Source organism: Microcaecilia unicolor, chromosome 9 (genome assembly GCF_901765095.1).
Source record: "Microcaecilia unicolor chromosome 9, aMicUni1.1, whole genome shotgun sequence".
In the NCBI taxonomy this organism is placed as follows: Eukaryota; Metazoa; Chordata; class Amphibia; order Gymnophiona; family Siphonopidae; genus Microcaecilia; species Microcaecilia unicolor.
In genome coordinates, this window is record NC_044039.1 from 71,064,381 (window position 1) to 71,090,089 (window position 25,709).

The 25,709-nt window shown below is 49.8% G+C and overlaps 1 protein-coding gene across 1 annotated transcript in view; it reads right to left on the reverse strand.

Moving 5' to 3' along the window:
• SMC1B (structural maintenance of chromosomes 1B) overlaps positions 1-25,709 on the reverse strand; it is a 1,336,696-nt gene that overhangs the window by 1,056,433 nt on the left and 254,554 nt on the right. The window contains exon 6 of the mRNA XM_030213853.1: positions 9,513-9,771. Coding sequence (XP_030069713.1) covers positions 9,513-9,771 — 259 coding nt within the window. The remainder of the gene's footprint in view (positions 1-9,512; positions 9,772-25,709) is intronic.

Consider the following 25,709-nt stretch of genomic DNA (forward strand, 5'->3'; position numbering starts at 1 on the left):
CTCTTGAAGAATCCAAGTGAAAAAACTTGAACACGAAGTCTTTCTGAAGTAACTGAAGACTAAACTTGAACCTGAAATGCAACCAGAATAAAACAATACAGATATCTGGGAGGGGCTATGGATTGATCAGCTATGATTAATGGAAAGAAAATTATCAGGTATGATTATACATAATTTTACCTTCCATATCATCAAGCTGATCAATCCATAGACTGGTGGGATGTACCGAAGCAGTACTCACCCAGGGCGGGACATAGAAATCCCTGACCGCAACACTGAAGCTCCAAACCGGGCCTCCGCCCGAGCAGCCACAGTCAAGCGGTAATGCTCGGAGAATGTATGGGCCGAAGCCCAAGTTGCCGCCTTGCATATCTCTTCCAAGGAGACGGAACCGGCCTCTGCCATCGAGGCCGCCTGAGCTCTTGTGGAGTGAGCCTTCAGCTGGATAGGCGGCACCTTCCCTGCGGCCACATAAGCCGCTGCAATGGCTTCCTTGACCCATCTTGCCACTGTAGGCTTAGCAGCCTGCAGACCCCTACGAGGACCTGCAAACAGGACAAACAGATGATCCGATTTCCGGAAATCATTGGTCACTTCCAAGTATCTGATGATGACTCGTCTCACATCCAGATATTTAAGAGCAGAGTACTCCTCTGGGTAGTCCTCCCTACGAAAGGAAGGGAGACAGAGCTGCTGATTCACATGGAAGCGAGAAACAATCTTGGGCAGGAAGGAAGGCACTGTGCGAATAGTCACTCCTGCCTCAGTGAACTGCAGAAAAGGCTCTCGACATGAGAGCGCCTGGAGCTCGGAAACTCTTCTGGCTGAAGTGATAGCCACCAAAAAGACTGCTTTCAACGTCAGGTCTTTCAGAGATGCCCTCGACAAGGGTTCAAAAGGCGGCTTCTGCAATGCTCTTAGCACCAGGTTGAGATTCCACGCAGGCACCACTGAGTGCAGAGGAGGGCGCAGGTGATTAACTCCCTTGAGAAAGCGCACCACATCTGGCTGGGAAGCCAGGGAAGCACCCTTCAGGCGGCCCCTGAAGCAAGCCAGAGCCGCTACCTGGACCTTAAGGGAACTGAGCGACAGGCCTTTGTCCAGACCTTCTTGCAGGAACGCCAACACTGAAGAAATTGGAGCAGTGAAGGGAGAAAGTGAGCCTGCTTCACACCACGCTGCAAAGATACGCCAAACCCTGGCGTAAGCAGTAGAAGTAGAGCGTTTCCTCGCTCTCAGCATAGTGGCGATGACCTTGTCTGAGAAGCCCTTCTTCCTCAGACGCTGCCGCTCAATAGCCAGGCCGTAAGACCAAAGGGGGAGGGATCCTCCATCACCACGGGACCCTGATGTAACAGGCCCTGCTCCACTAGCAGCCGCAGAGGATCGTCGACTGAGAGCCTGATCAAGTCCGCATACCAGGGACGTCTGGGCCAATCCGGACCCACCAGGATTATCCTGCCGGGATGTCTTGCCACCCGGTCTAGGACCCTGCCCACCATGGGCCAGGGTGGGAACACATAGAGGAGCTCTTGTGTCGGCCATTGTTGGAGAAGAGCATCTACTCCCAGGGATCGAGGGTCCCGTCCTCTGCTGAAGAAGCGCGGCACTTGGCAATTGGCCGATGACGCCATCAGATCCAGGCTCGGCTGGCCCCAGCGCTTCGTGATGTCCAAGAACGCCTGAGCAGATAGCTGCCACTCTCCGGGCTCCAAGGTATGGCGACTGAGAAAGTCCGCCTTGACATTCATGACTCCGGCAATGTGGGCCGCTGACAGCTGTTCCAGGTTCGCTTCCGCCCACTGGCATAGACTCATAGCCTCCTTGGCTAGAGGGGCGCTCTTGGTACCTCCCTGGCGGCTGACATAGGCCACAGCCGTGGCATTGTCCGACAGTACCCGTACAGGCTTCAGCACCAGTAACGGGATGAACTCCAAAGCGCCAACCGAATGGCTCTGAGTTCCAGGAGGTTGATAGACCACTTCGCCTCTGCAGGAGACCAGAGCCCCTGCGCTGTCCTTCCCAAGCAGTGGGCTCCCCAGCCCGACAATGAGGCGTCCGTCGTGACGACAATCCACTCTGGGGTCACCAGAGGCATTCCCGCAGACAACTTGTCTGTCTGCATCCACCAGCTCAGCGCCTTGCGCACTGCTGGATCCAAGGGAAGACGCACCGCATAATCCTCCGACATCGGAGTCCAGCGCTGCAGCAGAGAGTGTTGTAGTGGTCTCATATGAGCCCTGGCCCAGGGCACTACTTCCATCGTGGCCGTCATAGAGCCCAACAGCTGCACATAGTCCCAAGCCCGAAGAGGAGAGGCTACCAGGAACTGGTCCACCTGAGCCTGAAGTTTGACAATCCGATTGTCTGGCAGGAACACTCTGCCCACTTGGGTGTCGAATCGAACTCCCAGATACTCCAGGGACTGAGTCGGGCGCAGCTGGCTCTTCTCCCAGTTGATGATCCATCCCAGGGAGCTCAAAAGAGCAACTACCCGGTCCACAGCTTTGCCGCACTCTGCATAAGAGGGGGCCCGGATCAACCAGTCGTCCAGATAAGGATGGACTTGTACTCCTTCCTTTCGCAGGAAGGCCGCTATGACCACCATTACTTTGGAAAAGGTCCGCGGAGCAGTAGCCAACCCGAACGGGAGGGCTCTGAACTGGAAGTGTCGTCCCAGGACTGCAAAACGCAGAAAGCGTTGATGAGGAGGCCAGATGGGAATATGCAGGTACGCTTCCTTGATGTCCAAGGATGCCAGGTACTCCCCTGCCTTCACTGCCGCTATAACAGAGCGGAGAGTCTCCATGCGAAAGTGCCGCACTTTCAAGGCCCGATTGACCCCTTTGAGGTCGAGGATAGGCCGGACAGAACCTCCTTTCTTTGGTACCACAAAGTAAATGGAGTAACGCCCCATGCCAAGCTGACTTTCTGGCACCTGAACGACCGCACCCAGGCGGATCAGATTGTCCAAAGTCTGTCGCACTGCCACAGCTTTGACCGGAGACTTGCAGGGAGAGAGTACAAACCCGTCTCTTAAGGGTCGGCAGAACTCTAGCTTGTAGCCGTCTCTGATGACTTCCAGCACCCAAGCGTCTGAAGTTATTGTGGTCCACTCGCCCAGAAACGAGGACAGCCGTCCCCCAATCTGCACTGGGGCGTGGACCAAGACCCCGTCATTGGGTACGAGACCCTGGGGGAGGACCGGAGGGAGCACCTCCGGGACGGCGGTCTCTGCGAAAGGAACGCTGCTTGGGGGAGAAATGCCTCTTAAAGGAAGAGGGGGCAGAAGAACCCGACCTGCCCGGGCGGTACCGACGGGCTTCCTGAAACCGTCCTCTGGAGGTACCGGGACGAGCACTAGCCCGAGCCCTGACCTCTGGTAACTTCTTGCCCTTAGACGTGCCGAGATCGGTCACGATTTTGTCCAGCTCGACCCCAAAGAGCAGCTTGCCTTTAAAAGGCAATCTAGCCAGGCGGGATTTAGAGGCGTGGTCAGCAGACCAATGTTTCAGCCAAAGCCACCGCCGCGCAGAGACTGTCTGAGCCATGCCTTTAGCTGAGGCTCTCAAGACATCATACAGCAAGTCTGCCAAATAGGCTAAGCCCGATTCCAGGGCTGGCCAATCATCCCTCAAGGAATGATCCGAGGGGGAAGCCCGCTGCACCATAGTCAGGCACGCCCTGGCCACATAGGAGCCGCAAACTGAGGCCTGCAAACTTAAAGCAGCCGCCTCAAAGGACGACCTTAAGGCCGCCTCCAATCTCCTGTCTTGGGCGTCCTTTAGGGCCGTGCCACCTTCCACCGGCAATGCCGTTTTCTTAGTCACCGCAGTGATTAAAGAATCCACGGTAGGCCACAGATAGGCCTCACGTTCACTCACAGCCAAAGGATAGAGGCGGGACATAGCCCTAGCCACTTTAAGGCTCGCTTCTGGGACATCCCATTGCGCCGAAATTAAGGTGTGCATGGCATCATGCACGTGGAAGGTTCTAGGCGGGCGCTTCGTCCCCAGCATAATGGCAGAGCCAACAGGGGCTGAGGGAGAGACGTCCTCCGGAGAGGAAATCTTCAAAGTGTCCATGGCCTGTAACAACAGGTTGGGCAAATCCTCTGGGCGAAAAAGCCGCGCTGCAGAGGGGTCATCCGCTCCATCCGAGCGGGGATCCGTCTCCTCCAAGGAATCCGCAAAGGTCCGTTGGGAGACCTCAGACACGCTGCCCTCATCTACATCGGAGGAGACAAATTCCTCCAAGGCCTGGGAATCAACCCGAGGGCGTTTACCTCTGGGAACCTCAACCTCTTTACCAGACGAGGGAGCGGGGGCAGCGTTGTGCATGAGGAAGGCCTGATGCAGCAGCAAAACAAACTCGGGGGAGAAACCCCCCAGACTGTGCACTTCCGCAGCCTGGGCAACAGCCCTAGGCGCACTCTCAACCGGCGCTCGCAACAGCGGGGGAGAGGCCTGCTGCGCATTCAAAATGGCGTCCGGCGCGAAACTCCGCGAAGGAGCCGCGCGGGAAGAACGGCTCTTAACTTTAGCCGCTTCTGTGCCGTCGCCCAAATTAAGGGCGTTCATGGCATTAATGTCTCCAACCTCAAGGGCGGCCCAAGAAGAAGCTGTCCGAGCCGCGTGGCCGGCCAAAATGGCGGAGGCGAGGAGCGGGGGATGGGCGTTTATGGCGGGAAAAACCGCCACGCCGGAGGAAGGACCGGGACATTCATCGGTCACGAAACTGCCACCCAACAAGGGCGAATCCGGCTTTAAGACCCCCGCATCCCCTCTAGAAGCGCTCAAGCGACCCGGGGAGCGACCCTTAGCGCCCTCGCCCTCCGACGCCATGTGCCACGAGGAGAAGAATCGGGGAACCCCCGCCCGCTATAAAAAGGTAAAATTACCTGCTGTCCGCTCCGAGTTGTAACGACCTGGTGTCCCAGTGAGTAGCTGCAATAGACGCTTAAATAAACGTAGAAATAAACGCCTTTAAAGACGTTTAAAAATTTTTTTTTTTTTTTTTTTTAACGGAGCCAGCGGGAGGGGGGAGAAAAGGAGGGACCTGGCACCACCAGGTTTGCACTTGCTCAAAAGAGCCCTCAACCCCAGGCACTCAACAAAACCTAAAAATTAGGCTTGGAGGCCTAGCCAGAGCTGCTGCTGCTGTGTGTGACCACCACCTGCTGAGATAGAGAACATACTGAGGAGTTTCCGGCAGCACATGACCACATATAGGGAGGCAAAAGTTTGCTCTCTATCTCCACCTGCTGGTAGATGGACACAACCCACCAGTCTATGGATTGATCAGCTTGATGATATGGAAGCGCTGTATCAGGCAAATTTTCCAAAGAAAGTGGCAGAGCTAGATAGCTGGGAGGGGCTTAATGTGTTTTGGATGGGAAGAATTCAAGCAATAAAAATGATGTTGCTCCCCAAAATGTTATATCTATTTATGGCACTCCCCATCCCAATCCCACGTAGATTCTTTGAGCGGCTTCACCGCAAATTGTTTACATATATTTGGAGGAAACGCCCCCCGAGGGTGCAAAGAGCTACTATGTTTCAGCCGCAAGGGAAGGGAGTGATGGGTGTCCCAAATTTTCTACTCTATTATCAGGCAGCGCAATTGAGGATCCTGGCTGATTGGAGCCCATATACATGCAAGAAGTGGTTGCACTGGGAGAGGGCGTGGATGGGAACCCAAGCACTGGGAGACGTATTATGGCTCCCCAGTAGAGAGCTGTTAGAAGTGCGCGTAGACTCCCGGTGGGGGTTAGTCATATTCTGACCACATGGTACCAAATCAGGAAGCAGTGGTTCCCGGAGCGAAAATACTACCTTCAGACGTCTATATCCAGGGCACCGGGGTTTAAATTGGGAGGTACAGAGAAAGTGTATTGGGAATGATCGCGGGCTGGGCTACGTACCCTGGGCCAATTATGGGAGAAGGGGGAAATGGTTAGCTTTGACAGGCTTCAGGAGGAATATGGGCTCCCTCCCAGAGATCAGGTCTATTATTGTAGCATCAGGCACTATGTATTAACACGCGCCAGGGAGGAGCTCGAATTGGAAGAAACAAAGATTGAAGGTGCATTGAGAAGGGGAGGGGGAAGGGGTAGTGTAACGCGTATATACCAGGCCCTACTACAGAGGGGGGAACCTTAGAGATTGTACACCAATAGATGGGAGGACACTCTACAAGCCTCATATACACAGCAAAATTGGGAAAAATGTTATAGATACCTATTTAAGCCATCTTTAGCGCAATCCACGAGGCAGAATGGATTCAGGATATATTACTGGTGGTACTATACACCGGATAGATTGCAACGTATATATGGGGGGGCATCTGCTGATGGGCGTGTGGTGCAAGGGGTACATTTGTGCACATATTTTGGGAGTGCCCAAAGGTACAGGAATATTGGAAAGCAGTGCTGACCCAGACTAATATAGTATTGCAATGTGCATATCCCTGTAAGGTGGAACATTGTTTGCTGCACTTCCCGCTCAGGGCTGTTAAGCTGATCCATCATAAGCTGGCGACTCAATATTTGGTGGCAGCAAAGTTAACAATAGCAAGGGCCTGGAAGCAGCCGAATCTACCGGACATGAGCGTGGTAACCCAAAAAGTGGGTTTTCTATACCAGATGTCAAAACTAACAGCACTGAGAAGGGGTAAAATGGAAACATTTATTAAAATGTGGCAACCATATGAACAATATATAAATGGTGGTCAGCCCAACCAGGATGGGGGAGGGAAGGGTGGGGGGGGAGGCAGCAGTAGTAATATGTTGTATTAGAATAGACGATCTAATTGTTGAGCATTCAGTAGTAATTAAGAGAATGTAAAGCTAAGTTAGCAAGTGAACAAAGTTGGCATTCCTTGTATGAAAATTGAGATCTTTTCTATTAATAAAAAATCTTATAAAAAAAAAAAGAAAAAATAAATATATCACAGAACTGGAAAATGTTGGCACATTTAGACTGACTGGACTTCTGCATGAAGGAGGTAGCTCTGAACATTATTAAATATCTTTCTTTTAAACAGTAGTAAACAATATTAAGTGCATTTTTGTAATATACCACTGCATTACAAAAAAACAAAAGGAGTAAGTTCCCGCAAGCCATCTTTCTCTTTTGATCTAGGCACAGGAAAAACAAAGATTTAAAACGCTCCCAGGTTTCAACCTAATTCATTTTTAATGTGGGATATAACTGCCATAAATAAGCAGTGCTTTTTCTGTAGGAAAAAAGATACCAGTACTCATTATGGGTGGGGTCACCACCTATGGCTCCGCCCCTGATAGCAACACCCACATTAGCCATACCCCTTATACTAGCCATGGGCATATTAACAGGCATCATTAAAAATATTATACCAGTATAGGAGAAAAAAATAACTTGTGATTTTTTTTTCATTATAAATAATTTCTGTAAGCTGTTACAGCTCCAGTATACCCAGTGCAAAATAAGACAGCAGATGCAAATTCTCAAATTGGCCATATTCCAAACACTAAACTGAAAATAAAATGATTATTTCTACATTTGTTGTCTGGTGACTTTGTTTTTTTGATCATATTGGTCCCAGTCTCTGATTCTGCTGCTCTCAACTCCGTTTCCAGGGCTTCCTTTCCATTTATTTCTTTACTTTCCTCATTTCTTCTTCATTTCTTGCCCTACATCCATAAGTAAAAGCTGGGTCCTCTGTGGAATTGACTGGAGGAGGTATAACGTGAATCCAGCTTTTGCCTATTTTCTCCATCCATGTGCAGTTTTTCTCCTCTCTTCCCTTTCCCTCATCTCCATTCATGTGCATCATCTCCCCTCCATCTATGTCCAGCATTTCTCCTTTCTCTTCCCTCCCCTGTATCCACATCCAGCAATAATTCTCTCATCCCTCTCCTCCATCCAAGTCCAGCATTTCTCCTCTCTCCCCTGTTCAGCAATTCTCCACTCTCCCTGCCCTCCCCTCCATCCATCCATGTCCAGCAATTTTCCTCTCCATCAATTTCAAGCATTTCTCCTCCCTTCCCTCCCCTCCCCTCCATGTCCAGCAATTCTCCCCTCTCTTCTCCACCCATTTCCAGCATTTCTCTTCTCTTCCCTGCCTTCCCCTCCCATCCATGTCCAGCGATTCTCTCTTCCCTGCTCTCCCCTCCCATCGATGTCCAGAACTCTCCTCTGCCTCCTGTCCTTACTTGCCATCTACATCCAGCGATTCTCCTCTTTCCCCTGCCCTCCCCTCCCATCCATGTCCAGAACTCTCCTCTGCCTCCTGTCCTTCCTTGCCATCTACATCCAGCGATTCTCCTCTCTCCCCTGCCCTCCCCTCTCATCAATATCCAGCGATTCTACTGCCATCCATGTCCAGCGATTCCTCTCTCCCCTGCTATCCATGTCCAGCGATTCTTCTCTCCCCTGTCCTCCCCTGATATTCATGGTCCAGCAATTCACTCTCCCCCTGCCCATCCTCCTTCTCCCGCTGCCTGCTTGAGAGTCCGGGCCTCCAGCATCAGCCAGTGCAGCAATTAAGAGAGGCTGCTGGTGTCGGGGCCTTCTCTCTGCGAGTCCCGCATACTTTGTTTCAACTTCCTGTTTCCGCATAGGCGGGACTCGCAGAGGGAAAGCCCCAATGCCAGCTGCCTCCCTTAATCGCTGCACTGTGCTGCTGAGGGTAAGGAGGGTTGCGGGGAAGAGAGGGGAGTGAGAGAAAGGGTGCAGGCCAGTGACTCGCCGTGAAAAAAAAGGTGCCGGTATGCCCTGTAAATAAATAAATAAATAGATAGAAACTCTGAATGTTGAGCACCTGATTCTCATAACATGATGTCCATTTTAGTGGTCTTTTACCAGGAGAAAAAAATCTCTGCGTGAACACATGCTAGGGTGTCCCTATAACCAGCCCCTCCAAATGACACATTGATTACGATTTATAGCAAATTACCTACTCTACCTATGAAAAGTTATTATACTTCCTCTGTGTACATATGTATGATGCACAAGCTGACATGTTTGAAAATGTAAGCGAGACTAAATAAAAATACTACCAACAATAAAGAACAACAACGAGGATGCAGCAGCTCATAGGTTTGTTTGATTTGTTTTGAATGTATGCAGAACGATGGCTACGCAGGGAAGGGGAAGCATAGACTGACCTAAGTGGCTTCAACTTTTTAACATCATGCCATCTCCTGTTCTCAATCGAACCTCCTTGGAACAGATGAAGTTCCCCCTCCCGGACCCACCATAGGCCCCTCCCTGGGGCTACCTTACAAGGGAATGTATTCAGTTATATTCCAATGGGTCTGTATTCAAGTATATATAGTAAGTCTAAACTGATCAGGCTCTTGTCCAGAAGCTATTCTTATTCCTACAATAAATTCTAGCATGAGAGCATACCATTTATTTTTTACAGCAAGTAACAAAAAAATGCTTTACTTAAAGGTACTTTAAAACTTGAAGCTCCAAAATTAAAAAAAAAATTGTGCAGTTTTAAGACTCTGGTATTTTATAATTCACCTGATTTTCTTCTAGTTCAATATCTCTGCCTCTGCTCATTATTTTCTCCTCTATAGAACTTTCATAGTTTATCCATGCTTTCTCAATATCTGTTATTTCAGTCTCCAGTTCTTGAATGTCCTGGTACAGTTGAGCAAAGTGTGCCTCATTAACCATGAGGGATTTCTTGGCTGCCTCTGTTTTCCTGATGTGGTGAGCTGTGTTTTCTTTAGCTTTAACATACTGAGGTCTTATATGATTCAATGTCATTTCATGAACTCTGGGGGAGAAAAAACACCACACAATCTTTTATTAGTCATGAACTTAATGAAAGTATTATAGGAAATAGGTACATCCTTTTTTGCAAGGTTTCATCTTTCTGCAGAAGCAGTCAGATAATCCATGTGAAGAGAGGGACTAAAATACATTTTCTTTACAACAACCACCAATGGGCCCCTTTTACCAAGCTAGGGCAAAAGGGGGCCTGCACTGGTGTCAGTGCATGTTTTTGACATGCGCCAAGGCCTTTTACTGCAGGTTGTAAAAGGGTAGTCTTTCTTTTCTGCAGAAAATGCCCGTGCGGCAAGTAAAGCACTTGCCGCTCAGCCATTTCGGAGGAGCCCTTACTGCCACCCATTCAAGAGGCGGTAAGGGCTCCCACGCTAACCCGGACCGGGCAGTGTACGGCACTGCCCGATTACCGCAGGATACACTCCAGTGCTACAAAACTAAATATATTTTTGTAGTGCCGGATATGACGGCAACGGCGTGCTGGGGGTGGGAAGTAAAAGAGGTCCTACATTAGTAGAAGTCCTTAATAAAGACAAAATGAAAATGTCTACATGCCACTTTGCAGTAGATAATATGAAATTAAGTGAAACTATTTACCTCTATTTTGAAAACACGAGTACAGACAGGAATCCATAAGAAAACAGACCAGTATCCACTTTATCAATCAAGAAAGTAATGTGATAAAGGTCAACTCCAAAAAGGGGAAAGGAGTTGGACTGACAAAGCTAACTAAAGCAACTTACCTGTAGCAGGTATTCTCCGAGGACAGCAGGCTGATTGTTCTCACATGTGGGTCGACGTCTGCGTTGGCCCGGGAATTGGACGGCTATTTTGCCAGCAAAATATGCAAAAATCTTTCTAGAGTCTTCTGGTGCGCGAGCAGCGCACACGGCACATGCGCAGCCGTCTTCCCGCCCGTTGCGTGAGCGTTCCCGCTCAGTTAGATAAAAAAGAAAATAATAAACAAACAACAACTCCAAAGGGGAGGTGGGCGGGTTTGTGAGAACAATCAGCCTGCTGTCCTTGGAGAATACCTGCTACAGGTTATGTATCTTCGCTTTCTCGAAAGACAAGCAGGCTGCTTGTTCTCACATGTGGGGTATCCCTAGCACTCAGGCTCACTCAAAAGAATGAACATTGGTCAATTGGGCCTCGCAACGGTGAAACCTGAACCCATAAACAACTAAGTAAGAGTGCAGCCTGGAACAGAACAAAAATGGGCCTAGGGGGTGGAGTTGGATTCTAAACCCCGAACAGATTCTGCAGCACCGACTGCCCAAACAGACTGTTGTGTTGGGTATCCTGCTGGAGGTAGTAGTGAGATGTGAATGTGTGGATTGATGACCACGTTGCAGCCTTGCAAATCTCCTCAATGAAGGCTGACTAAGTGAGCCACTGACGCAGCCATGGCTCTAAGATTGTGAGCCGTGACATAGCCCTCCAGAGTCAGCCCAGCTTGGGCATAAGTGAAGGAAATGCAATCTGCTAGCCAATTGGAGATTGTGCTTTTTCCGGTGGCAACTCCCCTCCTGCTGGGATCAAAAGAGACAAACTGGGCGGACTGTCTAAAGGGCTTCGTCCGCTCCACGTAAAAGGCCAATGCTCTCTCCAGGGGAAACCAATACATTACGTCAGAATTGGCAAATTACCCAATTGCTTTCCCCTGAATAGCCTTGAGTGGTAAGATGTATCACATAAGGTTGAAACCCAGAAAGCACCTGTTTGCAGTTGGGAAATTATATTCCTACAACCAATTGATTGTACATACCACTTGTATATTCTTTGGCATCTTTGGTAAGTAAATAAATTTATAATCTTTACAACTATACTGTCTCCTTCTCTTTACTAATATCTCTTAATAATCCCTTGGTTTGGTTAAAGAATAAGAACCACTATTTTATTCAGAGATGGAGTCAGTTTTGAGGTAAAATCAGCCTTCTCGACATTCTCTCTGGTACTAGACAGCTGAACAGCACTACTAGGCAGAACCTGGGGATAATTAACCCCGGGAATTAATTCACTAGAGGTATGGAAGGATACGCATACAGAAGGCCTGTCCCCCAATGTAGAAAGGCATCTGATGCTAGTCTGTCGTGGGCCTAAAGCCTGGAACAGAACTGAGGGACTTTGTGATTGATCTGAGTGGCAAAACGATCTACCGAGAGGATGCCCCACGCTCGAAAGATCTTGCGGACCACGCCCGTATTTAGTGACCACTCGTGAGGTTGCATTATCCTGGTCAGTCTGTTGGCCAGACTATTGTTTACACCTGCCAGATAAATGGCTTGGAGAAACATGTCATGACAGCATGCCCAAAGCCACATCTGGACGGCTCCCTGACACAGAGGGCGAGATCTGGTGCCCCCCTGCTTGTTGCTGTAATACATGTCAACCTGACTTGACTGTCTGTCTGAATTAAGATGACTTGGTTGGACAGCTGATCTCTGAACGCCTTTAGAGCGTTCCAGATTGCTCAACTACAGGAGGATGATCTGCAGACCTTTTTCCTGAAGGGACCAGGCTCCCTGAGTATGGAGCCCATCTACATGAGCTCCCCACCCTAGGAGAGATGCATCCGTCGTCAGCACTTTCTGTGGCTGAGGAACTTGGAATGGTCGCCCCATAATCAAATTGGATCGAATCGTCTACCACTGAAGAGAATTTCGAAAGCTGATGGACAGTTGGACTACATCTTCTAGATCCCCCGAAGCTTGAAACCACTTGGAAGTTAGGGTCCATTCAGCTAATCTCATATGTAGACATGCCATGGGAGTTACACGAAATGTAGAGGCCATGTGCCCCAGAAGTCTCAACATCTGCTGAGCCGTGACCTGCTGGGACGCTCGAACCATGGACACCAGGGACAGAAGGTTCCACTCTTGCCTTGGGAAGATAAGTTCGAGCTGTCTGAGTGTTCAACAGGGCTCCAATGAATTCCAATTTTTGGAATGGGGTGAGATGGGACTTGGGATAATTTATGACACACTCCAGTAGCTCTAGCACCTGAATAGTCATTTGCATGGACTCCAGAGCACCCTCCTCCGAAGTGCTCTTCACCAGCCAATCGTCGAGATAAGGAAACACATGCACTCCCAGTCTGCGTAGCGACGCTGCGACTACAGCCAGGCATTTGGTAAACACTCTGTCACGTCTGTGGCTGTGACCACCCTCAGACTTACCTTATTTCTGGGGGTCAGCTTCTAAGCTGGCTTCTGCCTATCCTTTCTGGAGTAGTTTTCCTTCTGTGTGCTGGCTGCTTCCAGCGTGGCTCTAATTACTCCACTCTACTGAACCTGGGGGTGCTGCCTGAGTTAGCTCTACCTCTGTCTCCAGCCTGGCTCTGTTTGCTCCTCTGTGCTACACCTAGGTATTCTAAGTCTCTCTATGTTCTGTGTGCGCTCTGCCTGCTCCTTGCTTTGTGCTCCTCTCATCCGCTGGTGGCCAGAGCCAGTGGCTGCCATAGTTTGTCTTGCTGTTCCTATGCGTTCCAGACTTTAGCCCAGTCCGGTCCGGTTCTTCCAGGCTGCCGGACTTGTCTCTCTTGTTTGTGCCTGGACAGCCTCCGTAGTTGCTTACTGATGGCTGCAGCTGCTCCTCAGGTGTTGAAGGGCTTTATTAATCACTTAGAGACTGCAGCCTTCGCATCGTCTAAGGTCCCTGGTATGTTAGAGTGCTCTGTGCACTGCTACCTTGCCCAGTTCAGTGTGAGTTTCTAGCTTGTTACTAGTAGCTTGGGCATAGCTTTTCTTGTTGGCTTGTGTACAGCTTTACTAGTTCTCCTGTGTGTTGTGTTGTGTGAGTTCCTAACGTGTGACTAGTTAGCTTGGGCATAGCTTTGCTTGTTAGCTTGTGTACAGCTTTACTAGTTCTCCTGTGTTTTGGTTAGTGTGAGTTTCTAGCTTGTGACTAGCAAGCTTGGGCATAGCTTTCTTGTTAGCTTGTGTATAGCTTTACTAGTTTTCTTGTGTTTAGCTTTCTGGTTTTCCCGTGTGTGTTTTCCTTTGCTTAGTCCTGTCCGCTGCTAGTACTCCTTGCTACTGGAGCTCCAGCCATAGTCTTGCTACTTGACCTGACCATTGCCTGAATCTGACTACTCTCTGCCTGAACCCCGATACTTGCTGCCTGCTGCCTGACCCGACTACTGCCTGAACCCCGATACTTGCTGCCTGCTGCCTGACCCGACTACTGCCTGAACCCCGATACTTGCTGCCTGCTGTCTGACCTGACTACTGCCTGTACCCAGATATTCTCTGCTTGCTGCTTGTCCTGACCATTGCCTGAATCTGACTACTCTCTGCCTGAACCCCGATACTTGCTGCCTGCTGCCTGACCCGACTACTGTATGAACCCCGATACTTGCTGCCTGCTGCCTGACCTGACTATTGCCGGAACCCGGACATTCCCTGCCTGTCTGCCTTGCTTTCGCCTAGGTGCCTGGGGGCACTTCTGTATCCTGATTCCTGTTGTTCCTGCTTGCTAGTTCCAGTTCTCCTGTAAGCCCTGCCGGCTGCCCGAACCTGAGGGCTCAACCCTCGGGAAACGGTGGCTAAGCGTAGGTGAAGCCTAGATCCAGTGTGTTCCTGTCCAGCGGGTTCCGGTCCCGTGTGTTCCAGTCCAGTGGGCTCCACTCCAGTGTGTACCAGTCCAGTGCGTTCCAGTCCTGTGTATTCCAGTGCAGAACTCCAGTCTGGGGTTCCAGTCCAGCCTTGCCTCGTCTCTGCTTTGAAGGTGACCTTGCCTGCCACTGCCGCTCCATGGTAGTGGTCCAAGGGCTCACAAACCCAGTGCTTCCAGGGAAGAAGCCTGACACACTCTGGGCGCAGACGCCAGGCCAAAAGGCAGTACACAGTACTGAAAATGCTGTGTTCCTAGGCGAAATTGAAGATACTTCCTGTGAGATGGGAGTATCAAGATGTGGGTGTAAGCATCCTTTAAGTCCAGAGAGCATAGTCAATCGTTCTCCTGAATCATGGGAAGAAGGGTGCCCAGGGAAACCATCCTGAACTTTTCTCGGACTAGAAATTTGTTCAGGGCCCTTCTTCCCCTGGTGGAATGGGTTTGACCGCTTGGGCCTGTAGAAGGACGGAGAGTTTCTCTGCAAGTACCTGCTTGTGCTGGGAGCTGTAAGACTGAGCTCCCGGTGGGCAATTTGGGTGTATCCTAACCGGACAATTTGAAGAACCCACCGGTCGGAGGTTAAAAGAGGCCACCTTTGGTGAAAAAACATTAACCTCCACCCAACCGGCAAGTCGTCCAGTACGGACACATTTACTGAAGCTATGCTGAACTGGAGCCAGTCAAAAGCCTGTCCCTTGCTTTTGCTTGGGAGCCGCAGTGGCCTTAGGCGCATGCTGTTGACGAGAACGAGCTCGCTGGGACTGAGCCTGAACAGGCTGCTGAGAAGCAGAAGTTTACCTACGCCTAGCATAGGAATAAGGAGCACTCCTCTTCCCTCCAAAAAACCTCATAGATGAGGAGATATTAGCAGAAGATGCCCGGCAGGAGAGAGATTCCATAGCACCATTATGATTTTTGAGCTGGTCAACCAGATCCTCTACTTTCTCACCAAAAAGGATATCCCCCCGGCAAGGAACATCCGCCATCCGCTGCTGGACTGAATGATCCAGATCAGAGACACGCAGCCATGAGAGTCTGCGCATCACTATACCTTGGGCAGCGATTCTGGATGCTACATCAAAAGTGTCGAACGTACCCCTGGCCAGGAATTTTCGACATGCCTTCTGCTGCCTGACCACCTGGCGAAAAGGCTCGGCCTGCTCCGGAGGGAGCACATCAACCAAGCTAGACAGTTGCCTCACCGAGTTCCGCAAGTGGATGCTCGTAAAGAGCTGGTATGTTTGGATCAAGGCAGAGAGCATAGCGACCTGATACACCTTCCTCCCAAAAGAGTCCAAGGTTCTAGATTCTCTGCCTGGGGGCGCCGAGGCATAGTCCCTAGTACTCTTGGCTCTTTTGAGAGCGGAGTCCACCACCATGGAATTGTGAGGTACCTGAAACCTCATAAATCCAGGTTCCTCGTGGACCCGATATTGGATTCAGTTCATTTTGGGATCATGGGGTTAGACAGAGGGAACGACCAGTTTCGCATAAGGACATTATGCAAAGGAGCCGTTGCAGCAGCTCTAGGTGGAGAAGGATAATCCAGGACCTCGAGCATCTCAGCCCTGGGTTCATCCTCAACCTCCAAAGGGAAGGGAATAGCCGCAGCCATTTCCCAGAAAAAAGAGGTAAAGGATAGACTCTCCAGCGGAGACAGTCTCCTTTCTGGTGGAGGGGAAGGTTCAGAAGGAATCCAAAAGGACTCGTCGGAAGAAAAGTACCTGGGATCCTCCTCCTCCCACGAGCGCTCATCTTCAGTATCGGACAACACATCTCTCAGAGCAGTCCGAAACTGAGCCTGCCTCGATGACAAGGAACAACGTCCTCAATGGCGGTGCCGATAAGTCGACGGCTGCCTGGACTCCGGTGAAGCTTCCTCCGCCGACATCGGAGAGTCGACCTGGGTGGCAGATGACACAGATGCCGCAGGCGGCACCGAGGTTGGGGACCTCACCACAGGCGAAGGGCCAGAGACCACTGTAGCCAACAGTACGGAAGGCTCAAGCACCCCCCCCGCACCGAAGCAGCCTGGCGCAGTAACCCTTCCAGAAGATCTGGAAGCAGGGCCCTGATAAGCTCGTTGAGAGCCACCGTTGGAGAAGGCTGCGGGCCGGGATAGGAGTCGGTGGCAGAATCTGTTGAGGCTCAGGGGCAGGTACCGGGCTGCTAGACCGACGCATCGGCACCTCCTGAATAAAGGGGAAGCGATCCTCTTGGCGCTGACGCTTCTCGGGTGCCGAATCCCTCGACGCCCCGGAGCTCCCGACACCGTGTGTCTAAGGAAAACGATGACGGTGCTTCTTCGTCTTCACTTGACGCACGTCATCGAGACTCCTCGGTACCAATGAGGAAGATGTGGAATCCTCACATTTCTTCGGGGCCGGGTCCGACGAAGGTCGGTCCCGGGGAGCCTGCATAACAGGAGGCCTCGAGACAGGTGGAGACCCACTCGATGCCTCACTGCTCCCAGCACAAGTTGATTGTTCCGCAGCCATTACCTTCGCTCCCGACGTCGATGCATCCCTCGATGTCGATGCCATCGACCTCTGTACCGATGTCGAAGGACCGGACTGAGCCCCAAAAAACGTCTCTTGTTGGGCCTCTCAAGATGCTTGGGTCCGTTTGTTCATGTGAAGACACAGACTACAAGCGGCTGGGCTGTGGGCGGGCCCAAGGCACTGGATAAACTAAGCGTGGGTATCAGTACCCGAGATAGTCCGGATGCACCAGCTGCTGGGTGTCTTCGATAACATGGAAGAAAAAATGGCTTCAGTGAAATCAAAAGACGCGATCGTGCCTGCTAAAAGAAAAAAGGGCACAGAAAGAAGTGAGCAACCCGACCACAAAGGAAACTTTAACGGGGCAAATAAGTAAAGAAAAACTACGAGAGGTTTTTTTTTCTGAACTGTAAATGCTACACAAAAAGAAGAAAAAGACAAAAAAACATGGAGAAAACTCTTTCCCGGGCCTGTGAGGAACGGAGAAAAACTCAACCGCACCTCACCACGGAGAAAAAATAACTGAGCGGGAACGCTCACGCGATGGGCAGGAAGACGGCCGCACATGTGCGCCAGAAGACTCTAAAAAGATTTTTTTAATATTTTGCTTGCAAAATAGCTGTCCGATTCCCGGGCCGACGCAGATGTCGACCCACATGTGAGAACAAGCAGCCTGCTTGTCCTCGGAGAACAAATTGTTCACCAAAGACGATACAATATTAATCCTCACCTATGAGGATTCTGTGAGGGCATATATCCTCTTGTCCTTGGACAACAGTTATAACATGGTATAGTTTATGGCATGCTGTGTTAATTTATTAAGGACTGCTACTAGGGAACATAGCACCTTCAGAAAAAAATTAAGAAGAGCATTTTCTTTACTCACCTGTAGCAGATATTCTCCAAGGGTAGCAGGTAGAGTGATATCATCCAACGAAGCCTAGAGCAGAAAACTTCCCAGCAACTCTTCTGGAAGCCTTTGGAAAACTGCACCGTGCATGTGCATGGGACTTCAAGCCCCTTGCTGCCACGCAGGACCAGTCCTATTACAAAACCTAATATAACACAACTTCAAGGAGAGGTGGGAATATGTTTCCTGAAATCCTTGAAAACATCTGCTACAGGTGAATAATTTCACTTACTCAGCACCAATCCTTGAGGCACTCCAATACTCACCTTTCCTTCCTCCAAGTGAATTGCACCTTCTAGCGTCTGTCTGCAACCAGTTCCTAATGCAGTTCACCACTTTGGGTCCTAACTTAAGGCTGTCAAGTTTATTTAAGAGCCTCCTATGAGGAATCGTGTCAAAGCCGTTGTTGAAATCTAAGTAGTTACATCTAGCTCACATCTTCGATCCAGTTCTCTGGTCACCCAGTCAAAGAATTCAATCAGATTTGTTTGGCATGATTTACCTTTGATAAAACCATGTTGTCTCTGAACTTGTAACCTAGTGGATTCAAGGAAATTTACTATCCTTTCCTTCAGCAATTGTTCCATTACTTTTTCAATCACCAAAGTGAGGCTTACAGCCTGTAGTTTCCAGCTTCTTCTCTGTCACCGCTTTTGTAAAGAGGGACCACATCCGCTCTTCTCCAATACAACAGAACCTTTCCAGTCTCCAAGGATTTATTAACAAATCTTTACGAGAACCTACTGGAATCTCTCTGCGCTCCCTCAATATCCTGGGATGAAACCTGTCCAGTCCCATGGCTTTGTCCACCTTCAAATTTTCAAGTTGTTCATAAACACTTTCTTCCATGAACAGTGCTATATCCACTCCATTCTCATTTGTACCTTTGTCAGTCAATCGTGGTCCTTCTCCAGGATTTTCTTCCATCAACACAGAGCAGAAGTATTTATTTAGTACCTTTCCTTTTCCGCATCATCCACGTAGCGGTTCACACCTTCTTTCAGTCCCACAATTCTATTTTCAGTCCTCCTCCTCCTCCTTTCACTAATGTACCTTAAAAATTCTTGTTGCCCCTCCTCACAACTCTAGCCATTTGTTCTTCTGCTTGCTACAGAAATTGTACAGGATTTGCCTTTCAAACCGTACAAGGAGAGACTTGCTGACCTGAACAAGTACACCTTGGAGGAAAGGAGAAACAGGGGTGACATGATACAGACGTTCAAATATTTGAAAGGTATTAATTTGCAAACAAACCTTTTCCAGAGATGGGAAGGCGGTAGAACTAGAGGACATGAATTGAAGTTAAAGGGGGGCAGACTCAGGAGTAATGTCAGGAAGTATTTTTTCACAGAGAGGGTGGTGGATATGTGGAATGCCTTCCCGCACTTTCCCCATTTATGAGCACCAGATCCAGCATCACTCCTTCCCTCATGGGTTGCGTCAACATTTGTCTGAGTAGAGCACTTTGAAAGGTATCCATGATCTCTCTACTTCTTTCCAATTCTGCAGATGGAACTTTCCAATCCACATCTGGCAGGTTGAAATCTCCCAGCAACAGCACCTCCCTCATCTTTCCCAACTTTTGGATATCTGTAACCAGATCTTTATCTAGTTCCTCTGATTGTGTCGGAGGTCTGTAGACAACACCCATGTGGACAGAAGATCCATCATCTCTTCAAGGTGATCCATATCGCTTCTTCCTTTTCCCAGGCTCTTGGTATTTCAGTCACTGTGATATCGTTTCTCACATACAGAGCTACTCCTCCACCTTTACAACCATCTCTAGCCTTCCTAAATAGATTGTAGCCTGGTATGTTTGCATCCCATGCATGGGAATCATTGAACCATGACTCTGTGACACCAACAATGTCTAAGTCTGCCTCTAACATCAAGGCTTGTAGATCATGAATTTTACTGTTTAGACTGCGAGCATGTGTGGCCATTGCTTTCCAGCTACATTTCAGTGGTAGTCTAATTTTCTGTTTAGTTTTTTCTTTAGTCTCACTTCCTGCTGTGTTGGTATGAAGTGAATTGCTTATATTGTTGTTTTCATTGATTTCTTTGCTACTGTCACATCTTTAGCTGGGAGTGACCACTGGAAATGACCTGCCTCCATACGCCACCCCTGCCTTCTAGTTTAAACGCCTAGAAACATATTGACTGAATTTCTCACCAAGGATTTTTTTTTCTTGCCATGAATATTACCATTACTCATTTGTGAAAAGTGGGCACTTTGAGTTCTTGTCAAATGAAGTTTTCTATTCAGTAAAGAAAATAAGGCTACAATAATTGAGATGGCAATTGATCTCCCTGCTTTCAACCCTCTGAAGCTTTTTTAGGGACCTTACGAACAGAACTTTTTATTTGCAATTTTTGCTCACATAACAGCGACAACTATACAAAAACAAACATCTCCAGCAGTACATAACAAAATGTGGCACACATCCTGCCAACTCTATTATCCATATTAACTGCCATGAACAATTAAATCTTTCCCCTACAATCACCCCACTACCCCCTAATAGACATCTGCAACCCTTACTCTCCCTCCCACACACCCACATCCCTCACAACCACCACCTTACATATGACTAAGATGGTAAAATTATGCCTTACCTGATAAAATGAAGATACTTACTTGTGCAGGTATTCTCCGAGGACAGTAGGCTGGACATCATCATCGCACGGGTCATCGTCCACGACGGCCCAGGAGCTCCGGATTTTAAAGAAAACTTTAAAAAAAGTTCTAGAAGCAGCATAATGGGCGCGGGGACAATGCACCGTGCATGCGCGAGTGACTTCCTGCCCGCGACACCCGCGCGCTTCCCTCAGTTAAATAACAAGCAAACTAGAAAAAGAACAACTCCAAAGGGGAGGAGGGAGGGTTATGATGATGTCCAGCCTGCTGTCCTCGGAGAATACCTGCTACAGGTAAGTATCTTCATTTTCTCAGAGGACAAGCAGGCTGGACATCATCAATGCATGGGGTATCCCTAGCACCCAGGCTCACTCAAAACAATGAACAATGGTCAATTGGGCCTCGCAACGGCGAGGACATAACTGAGATTAACCTAAAAACAAACACAACTAAGTGAGAGCGCAGCCTGGAACAGAACAGAAATGGGCCTAGGAGGGTGGAGTTGGATTCTAAACCCCAAACAGATTCTGTAACACCGACTGCCCAAACTGACTGTCGCGTCAGGTATCTTGCTGAAGGCAGTAGTGAGATGTGAATGTGTGGACTGATGACCACGTTGCAGCCTTGCAAATCTCTTCAAGTTGGCCACTGACGCAGCCATGGCTCTAACATTATGAGCCATGACATGGCCCTCCAAAGTCAGCCCAGCTTGGGCATAAGTGAAGGAAATGCAATCTGCTAGCCAATTAGAGATTGTGCGTTTTCCGATGGCAACCGCCATCCTGTTGGGATCAAAGGAAACAAACAACTGGGCGGACTGTCTATAGGGCTTCATCCGCTCCACGTAAAAGGCCAATGCTCTCTTACAGTCCAAGGTATGCAACTTGTCCTCACCAGGGTGGGTATGCGGACGGGGAAAGAATGCTGGCAAGACAACTGACTGGTTCAGATGGAACTCCAACACCACCTTCGGCAGGAACTTAGGATGAGTGCAGAGGTCTACCCTGTTATGATGAAATTTAATGTAGGGAGCATGAACTACCAGGGCTTGGAGCTCACTGACTCAATGAGCTGAAGTAACAGCCCCCAAGAAAATGACCTTCCAGGTCTTCAGATGGCAGGAATTCAGTGGCTCAAAAGGAGGTTTCATCAGCTGGGTGAGAACGACGTTGAGATCCTATGACACTGGTGGAGGTTTGACAGAGAGCTTTGACAAAAGCAAACCTCTCATAAAATGAACAACTAAAGGCTGTCCTGAGATCGGCTGACCTTCTACACGCTGATGATAAGCACTAATTGCACTAAGATGAACCCTTACTGAGTTAGTCTTAAGACCAGACTCTGACAAGTGTAGAAGGTATTCAAGCAGGGTCTGTGTAGGACAAGAAAAAGGGTCTAGGGCCTTGCTGTCACACCAGACGGCAAACCTACTCCATTTAAAAGCATAACTCCTTTTCGTGGAATCTTTCCTGGAAGCAAGCAAGACTCGGGAGACACCCTCTGAGAGGCCTAAAGAGGCAACTTCTAAGCTCTCAACATCCAGGCCGTGAGAGCCAGAGACTGGAGGTTGGGATGTAGAAGCGACCCCTGGTTCTGAATGACGAGGATCGGAAAACAGTCCAATCTCCAAGGTTCTTCTGACGACAAGTCCAGAAGAAGAGGGAACCATATCTGACGAGGCCAGTAAGGTGCTATCAGAATCATGGTTCCGCGATCTTGCTTGAGTTTCAGCAGAGTTTTCCCTACTAAAGGAATGGGAGGATACGCGTACATGAGACCCCTCCCCCAATGAAGGAGAAAGGCATCTGACTGGCGTGGGCCTGAAGCCTGGAACAGAATTGAGGAACCTTGTGATTGTACTGAGTGGCAAAAAGATCCACTGAGGGGGTGCCCCACGCTTGGAAGATCTTGCGGACAACGTCCATGTTCAAAAACCACTTGTAAGGTTGCATTATCCTGCTCAACCTGTCGGCCAGACTGTTGTTTACGCCTGCCAGATATGTAGCCTGGAGAAGCATTCTATGTTGGCGCGCCCAAAGCCACATCTTGATGGCCTCCTGACACAGAGGGCGAGATCTGGTGCCCCTCTGCTTGCTCGTGTAATACATGGCAACCTGATTGTCTGTCTGAATTAAGATAATTTGATTGGACAGCCGATCTCTGAAAGTCTTCAGTGCATTCCAGATTGCCCGTAATTCCAAGAGGTTGATCTGAAGGTGCGTTTCCTGGAAGGACCAAACTCTTTGAGTGTCGAGCCCATCAACATGAGCTCCCCACCCCAGAAGGGATGCATCCGTCGTCAGCACTTTTTGGGGCTGAGGAATTTGGAATGGGCGTCCCAAGACCAGATTGGAGCGAATAGTCCACCAGTGAAGGAAATTGCAAAAGTCAGTGGAGAGATGCATGACATCCTCTAGATCCCCCGTAGCCTGACACCACTGGGAAGTTAGAGTCCACTGAGCCGATCTCATGTGTAGATGTGCCATGGGAGTCACATGAACTGTGGAGGCCATATGGCCCAAAGGTCTCAACATCTGCCGAGCTGTGATCTGTTGAGACGCTAGAGCCGACGACACTAGGGTCAGAAGGTTATCTGCCCTTGCCTGGGGTAGATAGGCCCGAGACGTCTGTGTGTTCAACAGAGCTCCTATGAACTCCAATTTCTGTACGGGGACCAGATGGGACTTGGGATAATTGATTACAAACCCCAGAAGTTCGAGCAGTTGAATAGTGATCCGCATGGATTGTAGAACCCCTGCCTCCGAGGTGTTCTTCACCAGTTAATCATCGAGATAAGGGAACACATGCACTCCCTGTCTGCGTAGCGATGCTGCAACAACTACTACTACTACTACTACTACTACTACTACTTAACATTTCTAGAGCGCTACCAGGGTTACGCGGGGCTGTACAATTTAACAAAGAAGGACGGTCCCTGCTCAGATGAGCTTACAATCTAAAGGACAAAATGTCAAGTTGGTGTAGTCTAGATTTCTGAGTATAGGTGTGGTGGTTAGGTGCCAAAGGCGACATTGAAGAGGTGGGCTTTGAGCAGTGATTTGAAGATGGGCAGGGAGATGGCTTGGCGTATGGGCTCAGGGAGTGCCAAGCACTTTGTAAATACTCTGGGCGCAGATGCGAGACCAAAGGGCAGTACGCAGTACTGAAAGTGCTGAGTTCCCAAGCGAAATTGGAGGTACTGCCTGTGACCTGGAAGCACCGAGATGTGAGTGTAGGCGTCCTTTAAGTCCAGAGAGCATAGCCAATCATTTTCCTGAATCATGGGAAGGGGGGTGCCTAGAGAAAGCATCCTGAACTTTTCTCGAACCAGAAATTTGTTCAGGCCTCTGAGGTCTAGGATGGGACGCATCCCCCCTGTTTTCTTTTGCACAAGAAAGTACCTGGACTAGAATCCCAGCCCTTCCTGCCCTGGTGGAACGGGCTCGACCGAATTGGCGCTAAGAAGGGCGGAGAGTTCCTCTGCAAGTACCTGCCTGTGTTGGGAACTGAAGGATTGAGCTCCTGGTGGGCAATTTGGAGGTAGTGATTCCATATTGAGAGCGTATCCGGACCAGACTATTTGGAGAACCAACCTGTCGGAGGTTATCAGAGGCCACCTTTGGTGAAAAAGTATAAGCCTCCCTCCTACAGGAAGATCATCCGGTACAGACACTTTGATGTCGGCTATGCTGCTCTAGAGCCAGTCAAAAGCCCGTCCCCTGCTTTTGCTGGGGAGCCGGAGGGGCCTGAGGCGCATGCCGCTGACGAGAGCGAGCTTGCTGGGGGCGAGCCTGAACAGGCTGTCGTGAAGCAGGAGTGTACCTAAGCCTATTAGAGGAGTAGGGAGCACTCCTCCTCCCTCCAAAAAACCTCCTAGAAGAGGAGGTAGTAGCAGAAGGCGTCCGGCAGGCGAGAGAATCCATAGCATCATGGTGCTTCTTGAGGGAATCAGCTATATCCTCAACCTTCTCTCCAAAAAGATTGTCCCCCCGGCAACGAACAAACGGTGCTGGGTCTTCTGATCCAGGTCCGAGACACGCAGCCAGGAGAGTCTGTGCATCACGATACCTTCAGCAGTCGCCCTGGATGCAGCATCAAAAGAATCAAAAGCTCCCCTGGCCAGGAATTTGCGACACGCCTTCTGCTGCCTGACCACCTGGTGAAAAGGCTCGGCAAGCTCAGGAGGAAGAGCTTCAACTAAACTGGACAGTTGCTTTATTGAGTTCCGTAAGTGGATGTAGGTGTACAGCTGGTATGTTTGAATTTTGGCCGTGAGCATTCCGGCCTGATACGTACGCCTCCCAAAAGAATCCAAGGTCCTAGACTCTCTGCCCGGGGGCGCCGAAGCATAGTCCCTAGTACTCTTGGATCTTCTGAGAGCAGAGTCCACCACCATGGAATTGTGAGGAAGTTGGGCCTTCACCATCACAGGCTCACCGTGGACTCTGTACTGGGACTCAGACTTCTTGTTGACCACTGAGTTAGATAGAGGGCAAGACCAATTTCGTAACATCACTTCCCGGAGTGTACTAAGCAAGGGGGTCGTTGTAACCTCTTTTGCAACATCTCAGCCCTGGGTTCATCCACAGCCTCCATGGGAAAAGGAATGTCCCTAGACATTTCCCGCACAAAAGATGAAAAGGAGAGACACTCAGGTGGAGATTGTCTAACCTCAATAGGTGGACTGGGATCAGATGGAAGCCCCTGAGAATCTTCCTCCAAAAAATATCTGGGGTCTTCCTCTTCTCCCCATGAGTGCTCCTGTTCGGTGTCGGACAAGAGCTCTCGAAGAGCAGCCCGAACCCGAGCCTGCCTCGACCTCGAGGATCGATGCCCTCCTGAAGAGCGTCGAGAAGTGGACCTTGGCCTGGACTCCGGCGAAGCTTCCTCCACCGACGTTGAGGGAGAGTCCACCCGGGTGGCAACCGGCTCAGGCACCACAAGCGGTACCGAGGCCGGGGACCTCCGCGCAGGAGATGGGCCAGACGCCATCTCAGCAGTAGGTACTGAAGGCGCAAGCACCTGTGGTACCAAGGCAGGATGCATCATCCCTTCCAGAAGACCTGGAAGCATGGCCCGGAGACACTCATCGAGGGCTGCCATCGGAACAAACTGTGGAACCGGTACAGGAGTCGGTGCCAGAATCAGATGAGGTTCGAGAGCTGGTACCTGGCTGCCGGACGACCGACGCGTCGGCACCTCCTAAATGGAGGGTGAGCAATCCTCCCAGCGCCGACGCTTCTCGGATGCCGACTCCCTCG